The sequence below is a fragment of the Elephas maximus genome, chromosome X (genome assembly GCF_024166365.1).
Source record: "Elephas maximus indicus isolate mEleMax1 chromosome X, mEleMax1 primary haplotype, whole genome shotgun sequence".
NCBI classification, from domain to species: Eukaryota; Metazoa; Chordata; class Mammalia; order Proboscidea; family Elephantidae; genus Elephas; species Elephas maximus.
The window spans coordinates 1,203,085-1,227,920 of NC_064846.1; the positions used below are offsets into that span (position 1 = coordinate 1,203,085).

The 24,836-nt window shown below is 41.7% G+C and overlaps 1 protein-coding gene across 1 annotated transcript in view; it reads left to right on the plus strand.

The window, feature by feature from the left end:
- The first annotated feature begins 12,461 nt into the window (after positions 1-12,461).
- The window catches only part of MPP1 (MAGUK p55 scaffold protein 1), a 46,084-nt gene continuing 33,709 nt past the window's right edge, over positions 12,462-24,836 (plus strand). Inside the window, exon 1 of the mRNA XM_049872414.1 lies at positions 12,462-12,663. Within this exon, the coding sequence (XP_049728371.1) occupies positions 12,562-12,663 (102 nt within the window). The 5' untranslated portion in view covers positions 12,462-12,561. The remainder of the gene's footprint in view (positions 12,664-24,836) is intronic.

The following is a 24,836-nucleotide window of genomic DNA, read 5'->3' on the forward strand; positions in this document are numbered from 1 at the left end:
GAATGCTCATTAGAAGGAAGGATGGCAAGACTATGTCTCACATACTTTGGGCATTTTCTCAGGAAGGATCAGCTCCTGGAGAAGGACATCATGTTTGGTAAAGTAGAGGGTCAGCAAAAAAGGGGAAGACCCTCAGTGCGATGGATGGACACAGTGGCTGCAACAATGGGCTGAAGAACAACGACACAGAAGACAGGCAGAGGGAAATTCTGAGCTTAGCTTTCTCAAGGCATGCTCAGTTACTATGTAATGAATGCTGAGGTAAGAGCTAGTGGGCTGCCTTGTGGCCTGTGTGTGAACTCAGAGTAAAGGAGTGATCAGCTAGGTCGGGAACTAGGTGGAGTACCTAATAGAAGTTTAAGGTATTGCTGCCAGTGGTAGTTACTAAGAGCATTGCTCAAACCAGGAGACCATTAACTGTACTAAAGGTTAATGGGTACAAGACCAGGGGGACAAGAGACATCCACGTGGTCACCAGTTGGTACAAGCTCACACTCACAAGCCAAGGTGAGGATGGCCAATTTTTCCCCTCCCCCATAGCGTGAGGTGTATAAACCACGTACCCTTTGTCCCATATACCTGCATGTCTAGAGGAGGCTATCATTGTTATCAAAGAGAACAGTACCTGGAGTACTGTTTAACTTATCAGCTTACACTAAACTTTAAACCAGATTAGCCATTTTTTACATTTTTTCCTACTAACCAACAGGTGGGAGTTTGGGAAGTCAGGAAGTTATGGATAAAATAAAAAATAGAAGGACTATATTTTCTCTGAACATTCGAATTGTAGTGTCAGTGGACTTGGGGACCCTGCTACATAAACAACAATTTGACGAGCATTCTAACACACAGCTATATATTATTTATATTTTTGTCCAAGTTGATCCCTAAGATACATTGCTGAACATGGAATTGTTGGGTTATAGGGCACGACCGGTGGGTTGACGCAGTGGCTGCAACGATGAGCTCAAGCAAAACAACAATTGTAAGGACGGCGCAGGACCGGGCAGTGTTTCGTTCCGTTGTGCATAGGGTCGCTATGAGTCGGAACTGACTTGATAGCACCTAACGACAACAACAACAACAACAGGGCACGACCGTTTGAAAGCTTTTGATGTTGATACACCTAATGGTTGTATCAATTTACATTCTAGTCTCACAGCCCTCCCTCCTCCTACCCCAGAGGTAACCATACTGTCCTGAATATTGTATTATCTATGTATTATTATTATTTATTTCCTTGCTTTTCTTTATATGTTTTCACCAAAATATGTTTGTGTCCCTAAACCAAAAAAAAAAACCAAGCCTGTTGCTGTCAAGTCAATTCTGACTCATAGCGACTTTATAGGACAGAGTAGAAGTGCCCCATAGAGTTTCCAAGGAGCACCTGGTGGATTTGAACTGCTGACATTTTGGTTAGCAGACGTGGCTCTTAACAACTACTCCACCAGTGTGTCCCTAAGCAATATATTATTTAATTTTGCCTTTTTTTTTTCTCAAAGTGTCCCTCTGCTTGGTGCCCTGGGATTTTTAAAGTTTTTTTTTCTTTGAAGTATATCATACATACGGAAAAGAACACAGATCACAAGTATACAACTCAAAGAATTACCACAAAGTGAACACACCCATGTAACCACCACCTGCATCCACGAAACAGAACATGAACAGAGTGCAGAAGTCCTTCTCTTCTCCCTCTGCATAACTAGCAGCTCCTCTCCCCCCAAAGTAACCCTTATCCTGTCTTCTAACACCACAAATTAGTCCTGCCTGATTTTGAACTTTATAAAAACTACACGAAAATATAGCCTTCTGTGATCTTTTTTTACTCACATTATGTTTTGAGATTCATCCTCACTGATGGTTGTAGTTGTAGTTTACCCATTTTTACCTCTTCTGTATAATGTTCTACAGTGTGAATAGAACTCTACTCATTTAGACTGTCAACTGTAGAGGACATTTGTATCTTTTTTTTCTATTCTAAATAACGCTTCTGGAAACAGTCTTGAATACATCTCCTAGAGACACGTGCAAGTGTGTAAGAGTTTTTCCAAAGAATATAGTCATATATATGCTGAGTCAAAGGCAAGTGCATATTCCACTTTTTTATAGTCACTTTTCCAAAGTGACTCACCAATTTACAGTCCCACCAACAGTATGTGAATGTTCCCATCATCCCACATCCTTGATAACACTTGATAGCAGTCTTTTAAAATTTTTTTGCCAATCTGGTGAATGGAAATTGTATCCCACAGTTTTTTTAATTTCCATTTTTTTTTTATTTCCCTGATAACTGATGAGACTGAAGACCCTTTCATGTGTTTGTGGATCATTCGTCTTTCTCTTCTATGAAATTCCTGTTAATTTTGCCCGTTTTTATAATTAGCAGTTTCATGTATTCCTTGTTGATCAGTAAGGATTCTTCGTACATTCTGAACACTAATCTTCTGGTTGTAAGTGCAAAAAATACTTTCTCCTAGTTTTTTTTTTTAATTTTTATTGTGCTTTATGGGAAAGTTTACAAATCAAGTCAGTCTCTCACACAAAAACCCATATACACCTTGCTACACACTCCCATTTACTCTCCCCGCAATGAGACAGCCTGCTCTCTCCCTCCACTCTCTGTTTTCGTGTCCTTTTCACCAGCTTCTAACCCCCTCCACCCTCTCATCTCCCCTCCAGGCAGGAGATGCCAACATAGTCTCAAGTGTTCACCTGATCCAAGAAGCTCACTCCCCACCAGCATCCCTCTCCAACCCATTGTCCAGTGCAGTCCATGTCTGAAGAGTTGGCTTCGGGAATGGTTCCTGTCCTGGGCTAACAGAAGGTCTGGGGGCCATGACCACTGGAGTCCTTCCAGTCTCAGCCAGACCATTAAGTCTGGTCTTATTATCTTGATTGTATGTTCGATCATTTTCAGACTGCAGCAGCTGATAAAAATCTTCTATTTCTTCATATTTGGCCCTAGTGGTTGGTGCATAAATTTGAATAATAGTCGTATTAACTGGTCTTTCTTGTGGGCTACTGTAAATGGCATTGATTCGGTGATTTCCTCTTTGATGTTCTTTTTATTGGTGCAGAGGAATCCAACTGATTTTTGTATGTTTATCTTGTATCCTGATACTCTACTGAACTCTTCTGTTAGTTTCAGTAGTTTTCTGGAGAATTCCGTAGGGTTTTCTGTGTATAAGATCATGTCATCTGCAAATAGAGATACTTTGACTTCTTCCTTACCAATCTGGATGCCCTTTATATCTTTATCTAGCCTAATTGCCCTGGCTAGGACCTCTAGCACAATGTTGAATAAGAGTGGTGATAAAGGGCATCCTTGTCTGGTTCCGGATCTCATGGGGAATGCTTTCAGGCGCTCTCCATTTACAGTGATGTTGGCTGTTAGGTTTGTATAAATGCCCTTTATTATGTTAAGAAATTTTCCTTCTATTCCTATTTTGCTGAGAGTTATATCATGAATGAGTGTTGAACTTTGTCAAATGCCTTTTCTGCATCAATTGACAAAATCATGTGATTCTTGTCTTTCGTTTTATTTATGTGGTGGATTACATTAATTGTTTTTCTAATGTTGAACCATCCCTGCATACCTCGTATGAATCCCACTTGGTCATGGGGAGTTATTTTTTTGATATGTTGTTGAATTCTATTTGCTAGAATGTTGTTGAGGATTTTTGCATTTACATTCATGAGGGATATAGGTCTATAATTTTCTTTTCTTGTGGTGTCTTTACCTGGTTTTGGTATCAGGGATATGGTGGCTTCACAGAATGAGTTTGGTAGTATTCCATCCTTTTCTATGCTCTGAAATACCTTTAGTAGTAGTGGTGTTAACTCTGCTCTGAATATTTGGTAGAGCTCTGCAGTGACCCCGTCAGGACCAGGGCATTTTTTTTGTTGTTGGGAGTTTTTTGATTACCTTTTCAATCTCTTTTCTTAGGGGTCTATTTAGTTGTTCTACTTCTGTTTGTGTTAGTTTAGGCAGGTAGTGTGCTTCTAGGAATTCATCCATTTCTTCTAGGTTTTCAAATTTGTTTGAGTAGAGTTTTTCATAGTAATCTGATATGATTCTTTTAATTTCAGTTGGGTCTGTTGTAATATCGCCCATCTCATTTCTTATTTGGGTTATTTGCTTCCTCTCCTGTTTTTCTTTTGTCAGTTTGGACAATGGTTTATCAATTTTGTTGAGTTTTTCAAAAAACCAGCTTTTGGTCTTGTTAATTCTCTCAATTGTTTTTCCGTTTTCTATTTCATTTAGTTCAGCTCTAATTTTTATTATTTGTTTTCTTCTGGTGCCTGAGGGTTTCTTTTGTTGCTCTCTTTCTATTTTTTTTTCTATTTGTTCAAGTTGTAGGGATAGTTCTTTGATTTTGGCCCTTTCCTCTTTTTGGATGTGTGCATTTATTGATATAAATTGGCCTCTGAGCACCGCTTTTGCTGTGTCCCAAAGGTTCTGATAGGAAGTGTTTTCATTCTCATTGGATTCTCTGAATTTCTTTATTCCATCCTTAATGTCTTCAATAATCCAGTCTTTTTTGATCAGGGTATTGTTCAGTTTCCAAGTGTTTGATTTCTTTTCCCTGCTTTTTCTGTTATTCATTTCCACTTTTATAGTCTTATGGTCAGAGAAGATGCTTTGTAATATTTCAGTGTTTTGGATTCTGCTAAGGCTTGCTTTATGACCTAATATGTGGTCTATTCTAGAGAACGTTCCATGTGCACTAGAAAAGAAAGTGTAGTTGGTTGCTGTTGGGTGGAGTGTTCTGTATATGTGTACGAGGTCAAGTTGGTTGACTGTGGCATTTAGATCTTCCGTGTCTTTATTGAGCTTCTTTCTGGATGTCCTGTCCTTCACTGAAAGTGGTGTGTTGAAGTCTCCTAGTATTACTGTGGAGTTGTCTACCTCACTTTTCCATGCTGATAGAGATTACGTATCTTGCATAAATATTTAATATGGTTATGTTTTCTTGGTGTATCGTCCCTTTAATCATTATATAATGTCCTTCCTTATCCTTTCTGATGGATTTAACTTTAAAGTCTATTTTGTCAGAAATTAATATTGCCACTCCTGCTCTTTTTTGATTGTTGTTTGCTTGATGTATTTTTTTCCATCCTTTGAGTTTTAGTTTGTTTGTGTCTGTAAGTTTAAGGTGTGTCTCTTGTAGGCAGCCTATAGACAGATCTTGTTTTTCAATCCATTCTGCCACTCTCTGTCTCTTTATTGGTGCATTTAGTCCATTTACATTCAGGGTAATTATGGATAGGTATGAATTTAGTGCTATCATTTTGATGTCTTTTTTCGTGTGTTGACAGTTTCTTTTTCCCACTTGATTTTATGTGCTGAGTAGATTTTCTTTATATATTCCCTTTCATCTTATTTGTTGTTAATGATTTTGTTTCTGCTGAGTCTGTATTTTTCCCTTGTATTTTATTTTGATGAGTACGATAGTTTGTCTCTTTTGTGGTTACCTTATTATTTACCCCTATTTTTCTAAATTTATAACTTTTATTTCTTTGTATTGCTGTATCTTCCTCTCCATATGGAAGGTGTATGATTTCATTTTTTAGTCCCTCTTTATTATTTTAATGTTGTCTTCTTTTATGTAATAACATCGCTGTTACCCTGTGTTGGGCTTTTTTTTTTTTAATCTTGCTTTGTTTTTTTTTTTTTTGGATTTCCCTGTCTGGGTTGACTTCTGGTTGCTCTGCCCAGTGTTCTAGTCTTGGGTTGATAACTGATATTATTGATTTTCTAACCAAAGATCTCCCTTTAGTATTTCTTGTAGTTTTGGTTTGTTTTTTTTACAAATTCCCTCAACTTGTGTTTATCTGGAAATGCCTTAATTTCAGCATCATAATTAAGAGACAGTTTTGATGGATATATGATTCTTGGCAGGCAATTTTTTTCCTTCCATTTTTTAAATATGTCATTCCATTGCCTTCTTGCCTGCATGGTTTCTGCCGAGTAGTCCGAGCTTATTCTTATTGGCTCTCCCTTGTAGGTGACTTTTTGTTTATCCCTTGCTGCTCTTATAATTGTCTCTATCTTTGGTTTTGGCAAGTTTGATTATAATATGTCTTGGAGACTTTCTTTTAAGATCTGCCTTATGTGGAGTTCGATGAGCATCTTGGATAGACATCTTCTCATCTTTCACAATATCAGGGAAGTTTTCTGCCAACAAATTCTCAACAATTTTCTCTGTATTTTCTGTTATCCCTCCCTGTTCTGGTACTCCAATCACTCGTACGTTATTTCTCTTGATAGAGTCCCAAATGATTCTTAAGGTTTCTTCATTTTTTTTAATTCTTTTGTCTGATTTTTCTTCAAATATATTAGTGCCAAGTGATTTATCTTCAAGTTCAGAAATTCTAGCTTCTACTTGCTCAATTCTGCTCCTCTGACTTTCTATTGAGTTATCTAATTCTGTAATTTTATTGTTAATCTTCTGAATTTCTGATTGCTGTCTCTATGATTTTTCCAGCTTATTAAACTTTTCATTATGTTCCTGAATAATCTTTCTAATTTCTTCAATTCCTTTATCTCTGTGTTCCTTGGCTTGTTCTGTGTATTGCCTCATTTCCTTGCTGATGTCTTGAAGGGTTCTGTATATTAATCTTTTGTTTTCTGCCTCTGGTAATTCCAGGAATGCAATTTCATCTAAAAGACTCCTGGATTCTTTGTTTTGAGAGCCTGTTGAGGTGATCATGGTCTGTTTCTTTATGTGACTTGATATTGACTGTTGTCAACCAGCCAGCTATAAGTTATTGTATTAGTTTATGCTTGCTTACTGTGTCGTAGCTGCTTGCTTGGTTTTGTTTTGTTATACCCCTATGGGTTGCTTGAGTGAGCTAGCTTGATTATTTTTGCCTTTGGAGCTCTGGTGTCCTGTCCCCAGGTGGCTAGAGCTGTTATCAGGTATATCAGTCTAGGAGTCCATTCAGTTTTCTTGTATGAATTCAGCTCAGGTTTTCAGGTAGCTGATATCAAGTGTGTGGTACAGGCTTTGTCCTACAGTCTTAGAGGGGCAGGGGTGATTGGCGTATCTACTGGTATCTGATTGCAGCAGGGGGTCACACTCTGAACAAGGCAGGGGGCTGAGAACCGACCCCCAAGTGTCTCTGAGGAAAACACGTCTCTGTTCCGTAGAGTGTGCTGTTGGGTGAGTTCTACAGAGGGACCATGGGCACCCAAAGTCTTTGGTCGTAAGGACTGGGAGTTACCAGTTATGTTTGGACCCTGTTGCAGGTGGCTGGGTGGCATGAGTAGAGCTACCAGTCCTTAGGTCCCTGATGTGGGTAGGTGAGGAACTCGTTTAATAGGCAAAGCAATGTCAAATGCCAAACACCCACCTCTCCACAGCACTGCTGAAATGGTTGGAGGTTGCTAACAAGGGCCTATTCTCCCGAAATAGGCCCACACAGGTCCACGCAGAAGGGAAAGGTGCTCAAGGTCCATGAACAGTTTATGCCTGGACAGGAGCTGCTTCTTTCCTGAGCTCCCCCAGTTAATGGAGCTAGCAAATTATCTTTTCCCCCCAGTTGGAAATTTTTTCCTTCCCCAGGGCCGGGAGGATGGCTGAAGGTGTTCACCAGGGTCTATCTCAGGCCTAGGGATTCAGCCGCTGAAGCCGGCTTGGGGATGGGGGGGCGGGGTAAAATATCCACAAGTCCCTAAGTTTTGCCAAGAGCACCATTCTCCCCAGGTCCTGGAGGTGCGAGCGGGCTGTGTGGCTGATGCTTCTCCCCGAGGAAACTGCAGCTGAACGCTAGGACCAGCCCGCTGCCTCCGCAGCCGCTCCGGGAATGGTGCCTGAGGGCTCTCTGTGATTCAGGGCCGGCAATTCCTGTCTGCTTCTGAACGGTCTCTTCCTCCCCTTGCCCCTCAGTTCGTTGTCCAAGCTTGCCTTTGATGCTCAGAGCTCCCAACTTGTCACAAATATACTTGTTTCACTTGTTTTTTCGGGTCTTTGCTGTAAAGAGGGCTTGACGGAAGTGTGTCTATTCCGCCATCCTGGCTTCGCCATTTTCTCCTAGTTTGAGGATTGTATTTTCCCTCATAATCTGATGCCTTTTGGTGAAAAGAAGTGCTTATTTCAAAGTAGTCAAATTTGGCAATTATTTTCCTCTGTGTTACTGTTTTTGGTGTCTGTTTAAGAAATCCTCTTCTCCCTCAAAGTCATAAAGGAATTCTCTCTTTTTTTTCCTGAACGTTTTATAGTTTTGCCTTTAACATTTAAGTGTTTTGGCCACTTGGAATTGATACTTTTGTGTGGTGGTGAGACAGTCTGATATCATTTTTTCATATTGTGAGAAGCTATAATTTTCCACCCATGAACTTTGACCTGAACTTCTGTGCCTAAAGGCAGTTCTAGGAATTGATCAAAGCAGATAATAGTTGCAATAAATTCCAAGAAGCAATAAATTCTGAGGAGCAAAATCAGATTCTGAGCAGTGACCAATCACCCTGAAAAGGCATGGGGATGTCAGGAAAAGACAAGCTTCCTGACTACCCACCCTCTGAATTGTTACCAGACTTGTTTTCTTAGTACTTTTCCTCTCTGAGCTTTGCCTCAGTAAAAATGTTAATTAAATTTTGCTGGAGAATCATCATCTTTGAGTTCTCTGGACCGCAGTGGTTTGAATAAAATGCTTGCTTTCACCTCTAACTAGTCTTGGTGACAACATGGATACTCAATATGGCCCAGTACCATTTAGTGAAAGTCTGTCCTTTCCTTTCTGTTCTGCAATGCCACCTCTGTCATATTATCAAATGTCTAAATATGCACAAATCTGTTTCTAGTGTCTCTTGTTCATTGGTCTCTTTATCTATTCCTGTGCCTATACCATAGTCTCTTCAGGCCTTGCTGTCTCAAAGGCAGACCCTTCACCTTGTTTTCTCTTTTAGAGTACTTTGGTTCTTCCTGCTCTTTAACATTCTGTGTACATTTTAGAATTAGTTTGCCAAGTTTTACAAACATACTTGATGTTTTTCTTGGGATTCCATTGACCCTATAGGCCGATTTGGAGGACTTGATATCTTCATGAAATTTAATCTTTTCAACCATGAATATGATTTATCTCTCCATTTCTTTAGCTCTTCTTTAATGTATTTCAGTAGAAATTAAAATTTCATATTGTTTGTATATTAATTTTGTTATATTTACTCCTAGGTATTTGGTATTTCAATTTTTTATTGTAGTAAAAATACTTACAACAAAATTTTTGCAAAATCAACAATTTTAACATGTACAATTCAGTGACATTGATTACATTTGTCATCTTGTGTAATATTTTTAGATACTGTTATGAACGATATTTAAAATCATCTTTTCTGTGTGTTATTGGTATATAGAAATGCAATTGTTTCTGTATAATGGCATTGTAACCAGCAACGAAATTGACTCAGTGGCAACTAACAACAAGCAGCAACCTTACCAACAGCTCTTATGAATTTTAATAATTTATATGTAGACTTTTGGAATATTCTATATAGACAATAAAGTATCTGCAGATAATGACAATTCTGTTTCTTTGTTTCCAATCGTTATACTCTTATCCGTTTTTTGGGTTTTTTTTTTGACTTACTGTGTGCTGGATAAAAAAATAATAATAATACAATGTGAAAAGAACAGTTACAGACCAAATTGGGAACAGTTGTTCCCTCTGGAGAGTAAGAAGGGAAGAAGAAATGGTTTTTCTGTTTCTGCTTTATATATTTATACATTTAGGATTTATTTTATTTTGTTCTACCAAGCCTGTGCTACTTTTGTAAAGTTGAAAAATCAATTAAAACAAGGTAAAAATAAGTGAAGATTGATATATGATTTTTAAAAATTTCTCGTTCCACAAGCATTTATTGATCCTGATTTTGAGTAGGGCACTGGGATAGGCATGTTGAAGATACAGAGATGATTAAAACTGGTTGGTCTCTGCTCCCTAGAACTTCAAGTTTAGTAAGGAAAAGTAGAAGTAACTATGTTGCAAGGCAGAATGTGTTAAGTGCTCTAGTCTGTGGAAGAAGAAAGCACATCAAACAGGGAAAACTTCATGTCAGAATATTTAAGCTGGACACTTAAGGACAAGTAAAATGTATTTTTCTTTTTCCTTCTATGTTGGACCCCATGGACATTGGGTTAATCATAATTTTAGTTCACAACAAAGTCTTATCTTCAGTTCATGCACCAGGGGTCCAAAATAGTTATCTTGTTAAGCGTTTTTAGTAAGGTAATAAGTATATGGAAACATACTGTCCCAAAGAAAAGCTAGGACGTTGACTATATCCTACATTGAACCGTAGGTCTCTCCTGCCCAATCTTATCCCTTTCCCCACCCCAGTTAACTAGCATCCTGAATCCCATGTCCATCATTCTTTTCCTTTTTTTTCAAATAGTTGTACTGCATGTACATGGGCCATTGGTGGTCCGGTGTAGCATTCTGTCCTTCCATGCAGGAGACCCAGGTTCAATTTTGACCAGTATACCTGATATGCAGCCGCCACCCGTCTGTCAGTGGAGGCTTGCTTGTTGCTATGATGCTGAACAAGTTTCAGCGGAGCTTCTGGACCAAGACACACTAGGAAGAAATGCCTGGGGACCTACTTTAAAAAATCAGCCAGTGAAAATCCTATGGAGGGCAATGGCCTGATTCTCACTAATCGTGGGGCAGGATTGGACAGGACTGGCAGTGTTTCCTTCCATCGTGCATGGTGTCACCATAAATAAACGTTCTTAATGTTAATAATGTCAAACTTACCAACATTCAATTTTACAGACGATGGTTTGTCTGCATTGTTTAAGAAATATTTATCTCAAAGTTCAACAGCTCTTTGTGTATGTTTTCTGTCAATAGTTTTAAAGTCGTATTTTTGACAGTTAAATCAATCTATTTGGAGTAGGTTGTGTGTGCATGTGTGTCTGCGTTGTGTGTGTATGACATGATGCAGGTTTTTTTGTTTTGTTTTGTTAATGGATTTTATTGTGCCAATTGACTTAGATGTCCCCTGAAACCATGGTCCCCAGACCCCTGCCCCTGGTACGCTGGCCTTCGAAGCATTCATTTTATTCTGGAACCTTCTTTGCTTTTGGTCCAGTCGAATTGAGCTGACCTTCCATGTATTGAGTGTTGTCCTTCCCTTCACCTAAAGCAGTTCTTATCTACTAATTCATCAGTAAAAAACCCTCTCCCACCATCCCTCCCTCCCCCCTTTGTAACCACAAAAGTATGTGTTCTTCTCAGTTTATACTGTTTCTCAAGATCTTATACTAGTGGTCTTATACACTATTTGTCCTTTTGCCTCTGACTAATTTCGCTCAGCATAATGCCTTCCAGCTTCCTACATGTTATGAAATGTTTTATGGATTCATGATGTAGGGTTTTAATTTTATGTCTTAAATATGTTTTCCATCTTCATTTAATGTTCCTTTCCTAACATGTCGTCTCTGTCATGTATCAAAGTTTCAAAGTCCCATACATGCATGAGTGTGTTCTTCATGCTGTGTTCTTTGCACCAATACCACTTTCAGCGCCATTATAGCATTCATGGTCTCTCTCTCAACACTTTATAGTTCCCTTGGGTTGATCTTGGGGAAAGGAGCCAGTAATGATCAGCGTTCAGCCTCTTAGGAAGACAGCAGCGTAGCTGAGAAAACTGGGTGATGCCAGCCCCAAACTCTTGTCCTTGGAGTTTCTCCTCTGGACCAAGACCTTGAAGAAGGTCAGAATAAGATTACATTATAACCTGCTTCCTAATACTGTGAGATGACTAGGTTAGGAGACCAGATTTTTACCAGGTAAAGGTGTCTACAGATAGTAGACAGTTCTGAACCGTGTAAGCTCAGTCAATTTTTGTGTGTGCCTGTTCCCTTTGCTTGCACTGATCCCTAAAAAACGTGTGGCATTAACAGTAGGAGATGTGGCCTGAGACAAGCAGTGTAAATGACAGGGTCAGAGTCGTACAGGCGCCTTAACGGCATCTTCGGAATGTGCAAACCTCGCAGGCTGCGCGGACCCTGCTGTGCCCGCATCAATATATGGGTATGGCTGGACTTCGCCACCGTCGTGTGTTCCGTGCTTGCATGGGTGTGTGAACCGCTTCAGCTGGCCGCATCAGCTAAGACGCTGCGGGCGGGCCTGCGGGCCTGCGGCCCTTCGGCCCTTCGGCCGAAGGTGGGGGTGAAGGGGCGCAGCCGCATCGCCGCTAGATCCCTCCCCAGCGCCACGACGACGCCGTCAGCTCCGGCTTCTAAGCTGGCTTGGGGCTGGGCCGCGCACTTGGGGAGTTGCAGGGGAGGGTGCCGCTGCCCTAACCCGGCCTCTGCGTCCCGCCCACGCGCCCTGCCCAGGTAGAGGCGCCTCCCTCCGCCCGGGCCGCCACTAGCTGGGCGGCGCGCGGGCCGGGGCGGGGCGGGCCGGAGGCGGGGCGCACGGAGCTCCGCCCCGCCCGCCCGGCGCGCAGCCTGCGGGGAGGTGACGGCTCAGCCGCACCGCGTCCCTGCTCCTCCGCCGCCGCCGCCGCCACCGCCGCCCGCAGGCCTCGTGCGTCCTGGCTGTGGCAAGATGACGCTCAAGGCGAGCGAGGGCGAGGGCCCGGGCGGCATGCGCACGGCGCTCTCCGACCTCTACCTGGAGCATTTGCTGCAGAAGCGCAGCCGGCCCGAGGTGAGCGGCCGCCGCGGGGCCTCGGGGCGCGACAGCCGGCCGGGCGCGGAGGGCGCGGCGGCAGCGGGGCTCGCCTGCAGGCCGCGCCGCCCTCCCGGCCGCCGGGAATCCCCGTGTCCTCAGCCTTGACCCCGAGCGTCCGTGTCCCTGGGGTCCCTGTCCCTGTGGCGGAGGCTGCGGGAAAATGAGGACAGGGGCCGGGGTGCGGCAACCAGCCTGGAGAGGCCGCGGCCGGGGACAGTGCTTGGTAAGGTCAAGGAAAACTTCGTGGACCTCAGGCATGGTAACAGATCCAGGCATGGATCAGCTCGGTCGCTTGGGAAGTGTTTGTGTTTGGGCCCACAAACAGGACTGTAAACAACTTCGGGCTTTACAGCCCTCACTCACCGTCCCTCTGCGTTTAGTCAACTCCTCTGTGTGTATTTCTGGGTGGACCAATGATGCCAAGGATTTCTGAGGGAATTCTGCTCTCCAGACCCCTGTGATGGATGGCCGCTGAGCAGCTATTAACCTCGATTATCTCTTGACACTTAACAGATCTTCCCCCAATTCAGTGACTTACAGTACAGCGATCATTTTCTTACCTCCCATAGTTTGGGGTTTGGATTGGACCCATGGAGGTGGTTGTCACTCAGTGGCCTGTCCATGCGGCCGGCCAGGGCTTCCTCACCGCATTGCCCAGAGAAAGATACACAGAGAGAAAACACAGAGACAGACAGAGAGACAGAGAAGAACCAGGCCAGAGCTTTTCAAACCCAACCCTCAAAGCTTCCAGCTCTGATTCTGCTTCCTAGACTGTGACAGCCTCCAGGGCAAGCCTATTTCACATTCAGTTCTGTAGTTTAACTGCCCGGCAGAGTGGGGCCTCTTAAGTGTTTGCTCACTTAACAAATAACTGATGAGGTAAAATTAGAAATTTACTGTAACCCCCTGATTTTACAGATGGAAACAGGATCATGAGGCAAAGCAAACAGTAGAGTGGCCTTTAGGAAAATTTATAAGCATCAGAACTGAGGCTAGATTTTGTGTCTGCAGAGTCAAAGCTCACTGTTCTTTTTGTCTGCTTCACCTACTAGGGTGCAGTGTTCACACTTGTCTGTCCTCTCAAATCATGATTGCAGCCAACCTGGGCTCATATGAGGGACTGAATGAACAGTGCAATGCACACACTAGATGGAAATTGGGACCTAACCCTACCTGATTCTCTGTAATCCTAGATGTGCAACTTTTTTTCTTCCCTGCAGTTGAGAGCTCACTTGGCTAAACCTTACATTTTTTTTTAATTCAACAAATATTACATGTATAATACAGTTGACATTGATTACATTCTTCAAGTTCTGCAAACATCGTCACTATCTTTTTTTATTCTACCACCATTAACATAAATCCACTGCCACCTGTGCAAAAGCTCCCCCTTTCCCCTTCCTTCCCCCTTCCCTCCTACTCCTGTTAACCGTTAATAATCTTTGGTTTCTATATATTCGCTTGTTTCACGTAAGTGAGATCATACAGTATTTGTTCTTTTGTGACTGACTCACTTTGCTCAGCATAATGTTTTCAAGGTTTGTCCATGTAGTGGCACACATCAGAACTTCATGTCTCTATGGATGAATGATATTCAGTTGTATGGATGGACCACATCGCGTTTATCCATTCATCTATTAATGAACATTTCCGTTGTTTGCACCCTTTGGCTATTGTGAAAAGTGCTGCAGTGAACATTGGTGTACAGCTTTCTGTTTGAGTTCCTGCCTTCACTTCTCCTGGGTATATACCTAGGGTTGGGATTGCTGGGTCAGTCATATGGTTCAACTTTTTGAGGAAACACCAAACTTTTCCACAGTGGCTGCACCATTTTACATTGCCACCAGTAATGAATGATGGTTCTTCTTTTCCATTTTTATGATGATTGCCAGTTCTAATGTGGATGAGATGATTTCTCATTATCATTTTGATTTGCATCTTCCTAATGGCTTTTTTTTTAATGGCAATAGGGAGCCCTGGTGGCATAGTGGTTAAGAGCTTAGCTGCTATATAAAAGGTCAGCAGTTGGAATCCACCAGCCGCTCCTCAGAAACCCTGTGGGGCGGGTCTACTCTGTCTTATAGGGTTACTATGAGTCAGAATCAACTCAGCGGCAACAGGTTTGGTTTGGTAACGGCTAATGAGGAGCCCTGGTGGCTCAGTGGTTAAGAGCTCAGCTGCTAACCAAAATGTCAGCAGTTCGAATCCACTAGCTACTCCTTGGAAACCATAAGAGGCAGTTCTGCTCCATCCTGTACGGTCGTTATGAGTCGGAATCGACTGAATGGCAACACGTTTGATTTAATGGCTAATGAAAGGAAACTTGGTGGCACAGTGGTTAAGCAGTTGGCTGCTAACCAAAAGGTTGGTAGTTCTAACCCACCTATCAACTCCACTGGGAGAAAGACCTGGAGTTCTGCTCCAATAAAGATTACAGCCTGAAAAACTCTGTGGGGCAGCTCTCCTGTGTCAGATAGGGTCTCTATGAGTCAAAATTGACTCAATGGCACCTAACAACAGCAACAACAACTAATCACAGTGAGCATCTTTTCATGTGCGTGTTGGCCATTTGGATGGTGTGTTCCAATCCTTTGCCCATTTTTCGATTGGGTCGTTTATCTTTTTGTTATTAAGCTGTAGAAGCATTTTATGTATTTTGGATTAAAAAAAAGAGGCCATTGCCTTCAATTCGATTCTGACTCATAGCGACCCTATGGATATTAGACCTAATTAGGTATCTGGTTCCCAAAATTTTTCTTCCAATCTGTTGGTTGTCCTTTCACTTTGTCGGTAAAGTCTTTTGATGAACAAAAGTATTTTTATGAGGTCCCATTTATCTAATTTGTGTTTTGCTACTAGAGCTTTTGTTGTCATATCTGAAAATCTATCATTGAACACTAGGTCTCACAACCTTGCTCTACATTTTCTTCTAAAAATTTTATGGTTTTAGTTTTCACATTTAGATCCTTGATTCATTTTGAACTGGTTTTTGTGTATGGTGTGAGGCACAGATCCTGATTCATTCTTCTGCATGTGGAAATCCAATTTTCCCAGCACCACTTATTGAAAAGACTCTTCCTTCCCCATTGAATGGACTTAGGACCCTTGCCAAAAATCAGTTTGCCATAGATGTATCGGTTTATTTCTGGATTCTTTATTCCATTGGTTTATATGTCTGTTGTTATACCAGTACCACCCAAACCCACTGCCGTCCAGTTGATTCCAACTGATAGCGACCCTATAGGACAGAGTAGAACTGCCCCCATAGAGTTTCCAAGGAGCCCCTGGTAGATTTGAACTGGCAGACCTTTTGATTAGTAGCTGTAGCTCTTAACTACTACGCCACCAGGGTTTCCATACCAGTACCAGGCTGTTTTAATTGTTGTAGCTTTATAGTATGTTTTGAAATCAGGAAGTGTGAGCCCTCCGATGTTATTCTTCTTCAAGATTGCTTTTAGCTATTTGAGGTCCCTTGCCCTTCCGTGTAAGGATTGAGGATTGGTGTTTCTGTTTCTGTAAAGAAGGTTGTTGGAATTCAGATGAGAAGAGAAACCTAAGGCACAGAGAGCCTGTTTCAGACTTGCATCTAGTTGCTTCATTTGAGAAGGGAAATTATTGGTTCAAGGTTTTTCATTTCTCAGAAAATGATAATAGAAAAATAAATATAATTTTCAAATGACAGTCTTTGCGCATTTTTTTTTTCAATACGTGATGTGATCTCAGCCAGTCTATCTTTCCTGCCCTTCACTTCCAGGAACTCTATGACTTTATTTCAAAATTAGAAGGAGGACTTATGTACCTTGCAGATAAGAATCAGATTTTATTGTGGCCACTTAAGGCTACGTAGATTAGAATTTAATCAAGTAAGTTCTGTTCAGTATTTTAAGTTAAAGAAGATAACCTTTTTTAACACACTTGTTCTCCCTAGACAAGATGCCGCACCAGAATATCGAGAATAGATATTTCAGGTCAAGATCAATTCCCTTATATCCTAGTTTATCAATTGACATTTTGGTCTGGATAAATCTTTGTTGCGAAAAGTGACAGCCCCCCCCCCAGGTGTGACAATCAAAAATGACTTCAAACATTGTCAAATATCCCCTAGAGGCCAAAGTTCCCAGCCTGCATTGAGAACCATTCCGTAAATCTAGGACCTGGGAAGAGTTGACATTTCATTGATGTGGAGATTTTTATCCTGAGCAATGAATTGCTCTGACCTTTTGGTGTTGCTAAAAAGAAGTCTGAGTGGGTGGATGGGTGGGTGTGGAGTGTACAAAGGGAAGAGTAAATTGGCTGGGGGAGGGGAAGTAAGGCCAGGGGTAGGGAAGAGGAAGAAAAGACTCTGAGTTAGGGAGCCAGAATACAATTTTCTTAACATCGAGTTTTCTTTTCTGTTCTTTGTTGTCGTTAGTTGCTACCGAGTGGATTCCAACTCATGATGACCCCACGTGTGCAGAGTAGAACTGCTCAGAGGGTTTTCAAGTCTGTGACCTTTTGGAAGCAGATCACCAGGCCTGTCTTCCTGGGCCCTTCTGGGCAGGTTTGACCTGCCCACCATGGGGCTAGCATTTGACCATTTGTGCCACACAGGAACCTTTCTGTTTTTTACTTTTTCTTTTTTTCCCATGTGTAAAGAAATGTACAAGAGCAAAACACATATATAGGCTTTTGATCCAAAGTCACCTTTCCTGTGTAGCCTTTTCTGGATACCCTATTTAGAATGACAAATCCCTTTACCCTATTTCTGCTTCATTTTTCTCTGTAGGATTTATCATCATCTTTTGAGTATTCTGTATAACCAATGGGTAATGTTTATTATCTGTATCTGCCCACTAGAATGTCAGGTTCTCGAGTACAGGGCTATTATCTTTTACCCACTCAGCTCGCATTGCCCAGGTTGTAGTATCAGTGAGCTCTCACCTTTGCAAACACAAAGGCAAAGCCTTCCTGATGCTTACACTTCTGCTAGAAAGACAGAGAATAAATGAGTCATGATTTGTTGGAGTAATAAGTGCTTGAGTGGAGAACAAGAGTACTTGAGGGGTTCTTTCCTGGAACTTGGGAGCAGAGAGCTGTCCTGTGGTTACGATAGGCCCGCCTGCCTGCCGGAAATAGCCTCACTTTGACTATATTGTGTTGATAGAATGAATTTAGATTAATGTCTCTTCAGTCCCAGATACCTGTTTGCACTACCTCTGTACTGTCCCTGCATTATTTTCTTGAACCTTCACAACCCCGAATCATACTCTTAATTTAACTCCCGGAGTTGGAGACTTACTTGTCTTTTAACCTTGGATAAGTTTCTAAACTGTTTCAAGCCTCCACATGTTTATCACAAAATAGGGATGAGAATGTAATGAATGAAGTTACTTACACATAGTCCAGCGCTGGCTTAATGACAGTGCCAGACTCCGAGCCAGATATTTGGACTTAGAGTTCTGTGTTTCTTTCTGTGAGAAGCAGTGCTACTTGGGTTTCCAGTTTTTCTTCAGTGGAGGGAGAATCCTTTGTGTATACGTATACATAGTACATAGAATACATAAAGGGCACTGGCAAAGGCTCTTTAGAGACTTGGACTTTGTACTGATGTATGTCTTCTTAAAGAGATTTAGTGCCTTAGAAACAAAGTGCCTAGTTAATGTATGATTTTAAGATACTTTTGCCAGAACATCCTGGCTCTTAGGCCTTCCATTCTCCCCAACTCTGTTTCCCAACTCTTGTTTGTGGTTAAATAGTGTTGACTGGCCAGTGCTAATCTCTTTGTAATACCTTGGAGCACTCTTGTTTTTCTCAGTTTCTCTCCTTTTTTCCCCAAATGGAACTGGATCTTGCACATGCAGAGAGTGGGGGTTTGTATGCAGCTGGGCTGGGGACTATGAGGGACCACAGATGTTGTGGTCCCTCACCTTCTCCTAAGTCTCCATGTGGAAACAGTTGACAAAGAGCCTAACAGTATGCTACACAAATGTTTGTTCTTTCCTACCTTCACTGTCATCAGCTCTTAATCCAATTGTTTGGATGGAAAAGCCAATTTTAGCTGCCCGAGCTCTTTTCACCTCCCTCAGCCTTCCCCCTCAAAGTTTGTTTTTCATCTCCTTTTCAATTCCAACTTCCTTTGAGCAACTGCCTCTGCCCTTTGAACCCTGCTGCAGATGTTTCCTCTGAAGGGGGTTTCAGAGCAGCAGGCTGCCTGGCAGGTGGGTGGGTGTTGCCGCTCCAGTAATTTGTTAAAATTAAAAGGCCAAAAGGCTGCAGAGCAAAGACCAGACACGAAGTCATGGTTGGAGGTTCATGCTTCAATTTCTCCTGAATTTGAGCAGGGATCTTTAACCAGAGTCCCTTCCATCCTGCCTCTGTTGGTGGTGGGGGACAGCCCCATCATAGCCTTGGGGCCCCTCATGTTCCTTGGAGAAGAGGGTGATGGTTTGAGGGGACAGCATGGAGATTGTGAAGTGAGCTCTGAGAAATGATATCTAGTACCTTTGACCTTTATTACTTGTTCAGCATTGCTGTTTTCATTTACCATTCACATATTGGTGCTGGTGGTGGGTGCTGGTGGTGGTGGTGGAGGTGGTGGTAGTGGTGGTGGTGGTGCTGGTGGTGGTGGTGGAGGTGGTGGTGGTGGTGGTGGTGGTGGTGGTGATGATGACTCAGAAAATACAGGAGCATGCCTTGAGCTTCAAGTAGTCAGGAAATCTTGAACAAGCCCCTGTTGCAGCCAGGCACTGCTCTTGGTGCTTGAGTTCGTGAGAGAATGAAATCGACAAAGCTCTCTGCCCATGTGGAACTTGCATTCCAGTGTGTTAGAACATTCTGAGGGCTGTGGAGACAAGCAGAGTTAGAGCACAGTTAGAGGGAATCAGGAGGGCCAGGGCAGGTGTGTGACAGATGCTGTAAGTAGATGGACAGGTAGGACAGAGTGCAGTCTAAGTAGTCAGCCCGGGCAAGTTAGTTATCCTGAGTCAAAGGCAGATACCTTCCCCTTTTTCTAAGTTCAGTTTCGGCTAGTTATGTGAAGTGAAGACTTTGTGCAACTTCATCAGAAAAAACTTACGTATGAATCATGATTCTTCCGTCGCCCATCCCCCACTCAAGAGCCGACTTCTCCTGGGTCTGCTGCCTTCAGTCTGCCATGTGCCCCCCCTCTTTTTGCAGATGCCATCCCCCTCACCATTTAGAGAACCTCATTGTTGTCTGCTTTCTTCAAAACTAGCAAAGTATTTCCCCAAATTTGGAGAAATACTTTGCTAGTTTTGAAGAAAGCAGACAACCATGGTCTGTGTCCTCTGGGTGCTTACAGTCTGTGACGATCTTCAACTTGACTGGGGACAGAGTTCTTTTAGACTGTGTTTTTCCTACCCTCTGGACCCCACAGCATCTCATCTCTGCATCCCTTGCAGTACTGACCACAATAAATGAATGGATGAATGAGTGGGTCTCTCCTCATATTAGTGAGCTGCTGTGAGGCAGAGGCCATGACGGCTAGGTGGGACTCCAGAGGTGCAATTGAGTTAATAAATGTGTGTGTGTGTGTACACACACACACAGATATCACATGTAAGTGTATGCTTGCGTATCCTTGCTTCTATGATATATCTGTAGTGAGGGGAGATGGGGGCTAGTTGAAAGAGTTTGCTGTAAGGGGAGGTAGCAGGAGAAGCTGTCCCTCCCTTTCTGAGTAGTCCAGGGAAATTTCACTGAAGGCAGACACCAGGAAGGGCTTAGTAGTCAGGGTGGAATGTGTTTCAGGAAGACAGGGTGCTTGGGGACAAGCTTGTGGTGGAGAAGTTGCACTTTGCTTTTGGAAACCTTCCTGTTGTGAATTGGTTCTTCAGTTGCCACGTTGGGAGTTTCAGTTTTTCTTAGTCATCATTTGCAACTTCTGGGTGAGTATAATAGTGACTCTTAGTCATCATGAAGGGTAATGTCTTGATGGATAAGCACATTTAAAAGACCAACCTTTGGGATAGCAACTCTTGAACTTTTCTGACTGGAATTTGTTCTGCCTCTGGTTAGCTTTGCTGAGTCCTTAATTTAAAGGCTGACATGTTAAAAGCAATCTTGGTAATAAAGCTGAATAAGAATATGAGGTAAGAGTGCTACTTTATCTTCCTGTTCTAGGTACACTATGAACAGATGATAATATTACTTGTAGATTTCTCCCTGCTTTCAAAGGTCATTTTGTATTCTGTGGACAAAGATTTTCTAATCTTTCATTCCTTAGAGCATTATATAGGGAGGCCAACAAGTCTGGAAATACAGGTGAATCAATGCAACTACTATTTATGTGTCTTGGTAAATACAGTTGCTGATAAACCCATAGAATTTCTGAGTTTGCATTCCAAATTTTTCAGCAACGTAATTACTAATAGTAAGAGATTCTTAAGGCAGGATCAAGGAAACTCCTGAATTTTATTTTATTTTTTATTTCATGCTTGAGACCAGAAATTTATTTCAGCTCATCGTTCTTTTACAGCAGTCATTCAATCAGTGCTACTTATCCTATACATTCCTCGTTCTATATATTCAATCGCTAAGACACGCATGTGGTAAAAACATAGAGCACTTCAGATTGTCTCTCAGAGCTTCAGCCACATAGTCCTAGGTCACCAAGGGCAGTGATTTAAAGAACTGTTTGGTCACTCTTACTGCCCCATCCCAGAATATGATTGGGAATCTCATTGCTTTAAAACCAGTCCTGTCTAGCGCAGGTTGTCTGTACCCATTCTCTGGTACCAAGCTGTCTCTTAGTTTTAGTTCTTTGGTTGCAAGCAAACAGTACATGCCAGCCATTTTATTAGTTATGGTATATAATAAGCTCAACTCCATATACTAGGTGGGCAGTAATAGTATAATATCAAAAGTAGATGAGTACTATGCAGTTTTATCCCACGCATACATTCACAGAATCACCACTGCAGTCAAGGTACAGAGCTGTTCCATCACCACAGAAGACTTCCCTGGTGCTGCCCCCTCGCCTGACCGTCCCTCACCCCAGGCAACTGTGAATCTGTTTTCCATCTCTATAATTTTGTCATTTTAAGAATGCTATATAAAAGAATCGTAGTATATAATCTCTTGGGATTGGCTTTTTTTACTCAGCACAATTCTCAGGAGCTTGATTCAGGTTGTTGTGTATATCAATAATTTTTTTCCTTTTTATTGCTGAAAGGAGTTCACGGTACCACAGTTTGTTCAACCATTTATCTGTTGAAGGGCATCTGGGCTGTTTCCAGTTTGGGGCGATTATGAATAAAGTTTCATGAACATTCATGTATAGGTTTTTGAATGAACATAAGTTTCCATTTCTCTAGGTAAATGCCCAGTTGCTGGTTGTACGGTGGTTGCTTGTCTAGTTTTTTAAGAAACCGTCAGATGGTTTTCCAGAGTGGCTGTACCACTTTACCGTCTCACCAGTGATGTATGCATACTTGCCAACATTTAGTATTGTCACTATTTTTTATTTTTGCAGTTCTAATAGGTGTGTAGTGATAACCTCATTGTGATTTTTAACTTGCATTTCCCTGATGTTTAATGATGTTGAACATCTTTTAATGTGCTTATTTGCCTTCCGTATATCTTCTTTGGTGAAATGTGTGTTCATATCTTTTGCCCATTTTCTAATTGGATTTTTTTTTCAATGCTCGGTTTTGAGAATTCTTTATATATTTTAGGTACTAGTCCTTTGTTGGATATGTGGTTTGCAAATATTTTTCCCAGTGTGTAGCTTGTCTTTTTGTCCTCTTAAATGGGCTTTCATAGAGCAAAAGTTTTTAATTTTTCTGAAGTCTAATTTCTTTTTTTTCTTCTTTTTGTTTTATGGATCATTCTTTTGGTGTCAGGCCCTAGATCCTGAAGAATTTCTATTTTTTTCCTAAAACTTTTATAGTTTTACATCTTACATTTAAGACCATGATCCACTCAGTTAATTTTTATATAAGGTGTGAGACTTAGGTCGAGGTTCATATTTTTGCCTATGGATGTCCATTTGGCAGCTGACACTCAGCCTCCATATCAGTGAAACTTGGGGCGACCTGGAGAGCATGTGCCCATCTGCGAGGAGACCTCCATTCCTCAGTCCTGGCCTCCTATAGCCATGTTAAGATACAGGCTCAGTTGTGCCAGATCTTCTGTGGTTTTAAAGACAAGTTGGAATCTCCTGATTTTACAAAACAAAAAACACATGGTGCAAATGAAGCAGATTCATGGGCTATCAGTTTGTACCTTCTGCTTTGTTGTTACCCTTGAAACTTTAAATACTATATTTATTCTTTCATTTATTGTTCCATCCAGTATAGATACTATCTCTTGACTCTCCAGTTCATAAAGTGGTGAGATTAGTATCCCCTTTTCTTCGTTTCTTCTCCCCTCTTCTAGATATGTACTGTGGTATCGTCTTGGTGCTGACATTTATAATCTGTTCTTTAACTATACTTGTTTTACAATTTGTCTATAGGTAGGTTCTAAAAAAGTGAAAATCAGTAAATGGTTTTTATATTGTTAGAAATGGCAGACACTGTTGGTTGCCTTCCCAACAGCCTCCTCCTACTTCTCACTTACTCAAAGATCCCTCATTTTGGTTGGGATGGCAAGATTCCCCTTTTGCAGCTTGGCATGGCCATGTGCCACAGTTCTGGCCAGCGAGACATAAACAGATGTCTGCTGGGGAAGTCCTGGGACAGATGCCACTGGCCTGGCCCTTCTTCCTTCTTCCTGCCTTGAAAGTGGGCCCAGTGGCTAGACCTGTAGCTTTTCTGTGCAGTTCTCTCCTTGGCAAATTCTTCTTCTGTGTACATTCTAAGATTGAGCTTTCTCAACTCTGCCTTATCAATGATTATTCCCACATTTGCTTTCTGTCTTCTAGAAAGTTATAGAAATCTCATCTTTTTTGTGCATTTATGTCTCCCTGCTCCTTTACTCTCATTTAAACACGGTTCCAGGAGGGAGAGGAGATACACAGAGGTACTTAGTCTGCCAACTTGAACGAGAAACACAATCACTTAGGAAAATTCCATCTTGCCAGTATAGAAAGCATTGGACTTTGTAGAGCTTTTATGAGTCACAGGCAGCTTCTTTAGCATCTGGAATCAACTCGACGGCACTGGGTGGTAGGTCAGAATTTTAACGTATCTCAGTATTCCCTACAGATGTTGTGCATATCTTAACAACAGCCAACATTTGCCGAGTGCTTCTAGGTGTTCTATTAAACACTGGCCTCTTCACAACCCTATCAAGTACATTCTTTTATTATCCCCATTTTAGAGCTGAGGAGACTAAAGCACAAGAGGGGTCAAGAAACATGCCCAGAGTTACCCAGGACTCAAACCCATACAGTTGTATATATTGCCGTTAAAAGGTATGCCTCAGATTTATAACCACTGCTGGCTTTTTTCTTTTACGAATTCCTTTATTATTAAAATAACACAGGCACATAGTACAGAATTTCAAAGGTATAAGTGCATATACATAGAAAAAAATTTCTTCTCACCCCATGCAATAGCCACTTAATTCCCCTCCCTAAAAGCAACTGGAAACCCTGGTGGTGTAGTGGTTAAGAGCTACGGCTGCTAACGAAAAGGTCGGCAGTTCGAATCCGCCAGGCACTCCTTGGAAACCCTATGGGGCAGTTCTACTCTGTCCTTTAGGGTTGCTCTGAGTCAGAATCGACTCGATGACATCGGGTTTGGTTTTTTTGTTTTAAAAGCAACCACTGTTTCTTATGTCTCCTTCCAGAGCTAGTTTAAGCATTTACAAACAAATATGCTTGTATTCATTTTTTACTATTTATGCTAATGATAGAATATTCTTCCTCACTTTGTTTCCTTTTTTTGCTGAACAATATACCTTAAAGATTATTTAACATCAGAACATAAAGAGCTTCCCCATTGATTTTCGGACTGTGAGATGTCTGTATGCCCAGAATGAGCTCATGCTGATGTGGTATTAACTGTATTATTGCATTATCTACTGTGGAATATCTTGCACTTACGTGGACTTCCGTGCTCCCAGGTATCAGAAGTCACTTTTATAAACACAGCCCTGTGTTAATACAGTTTGGTTCTAACAGCACTGCCATGTTACTCGGAGTCATGTGAGCTTTTTGTTGATCTAGTTGCACTGTAAGGCAGTTTCTATTTCTCAGTACTTCC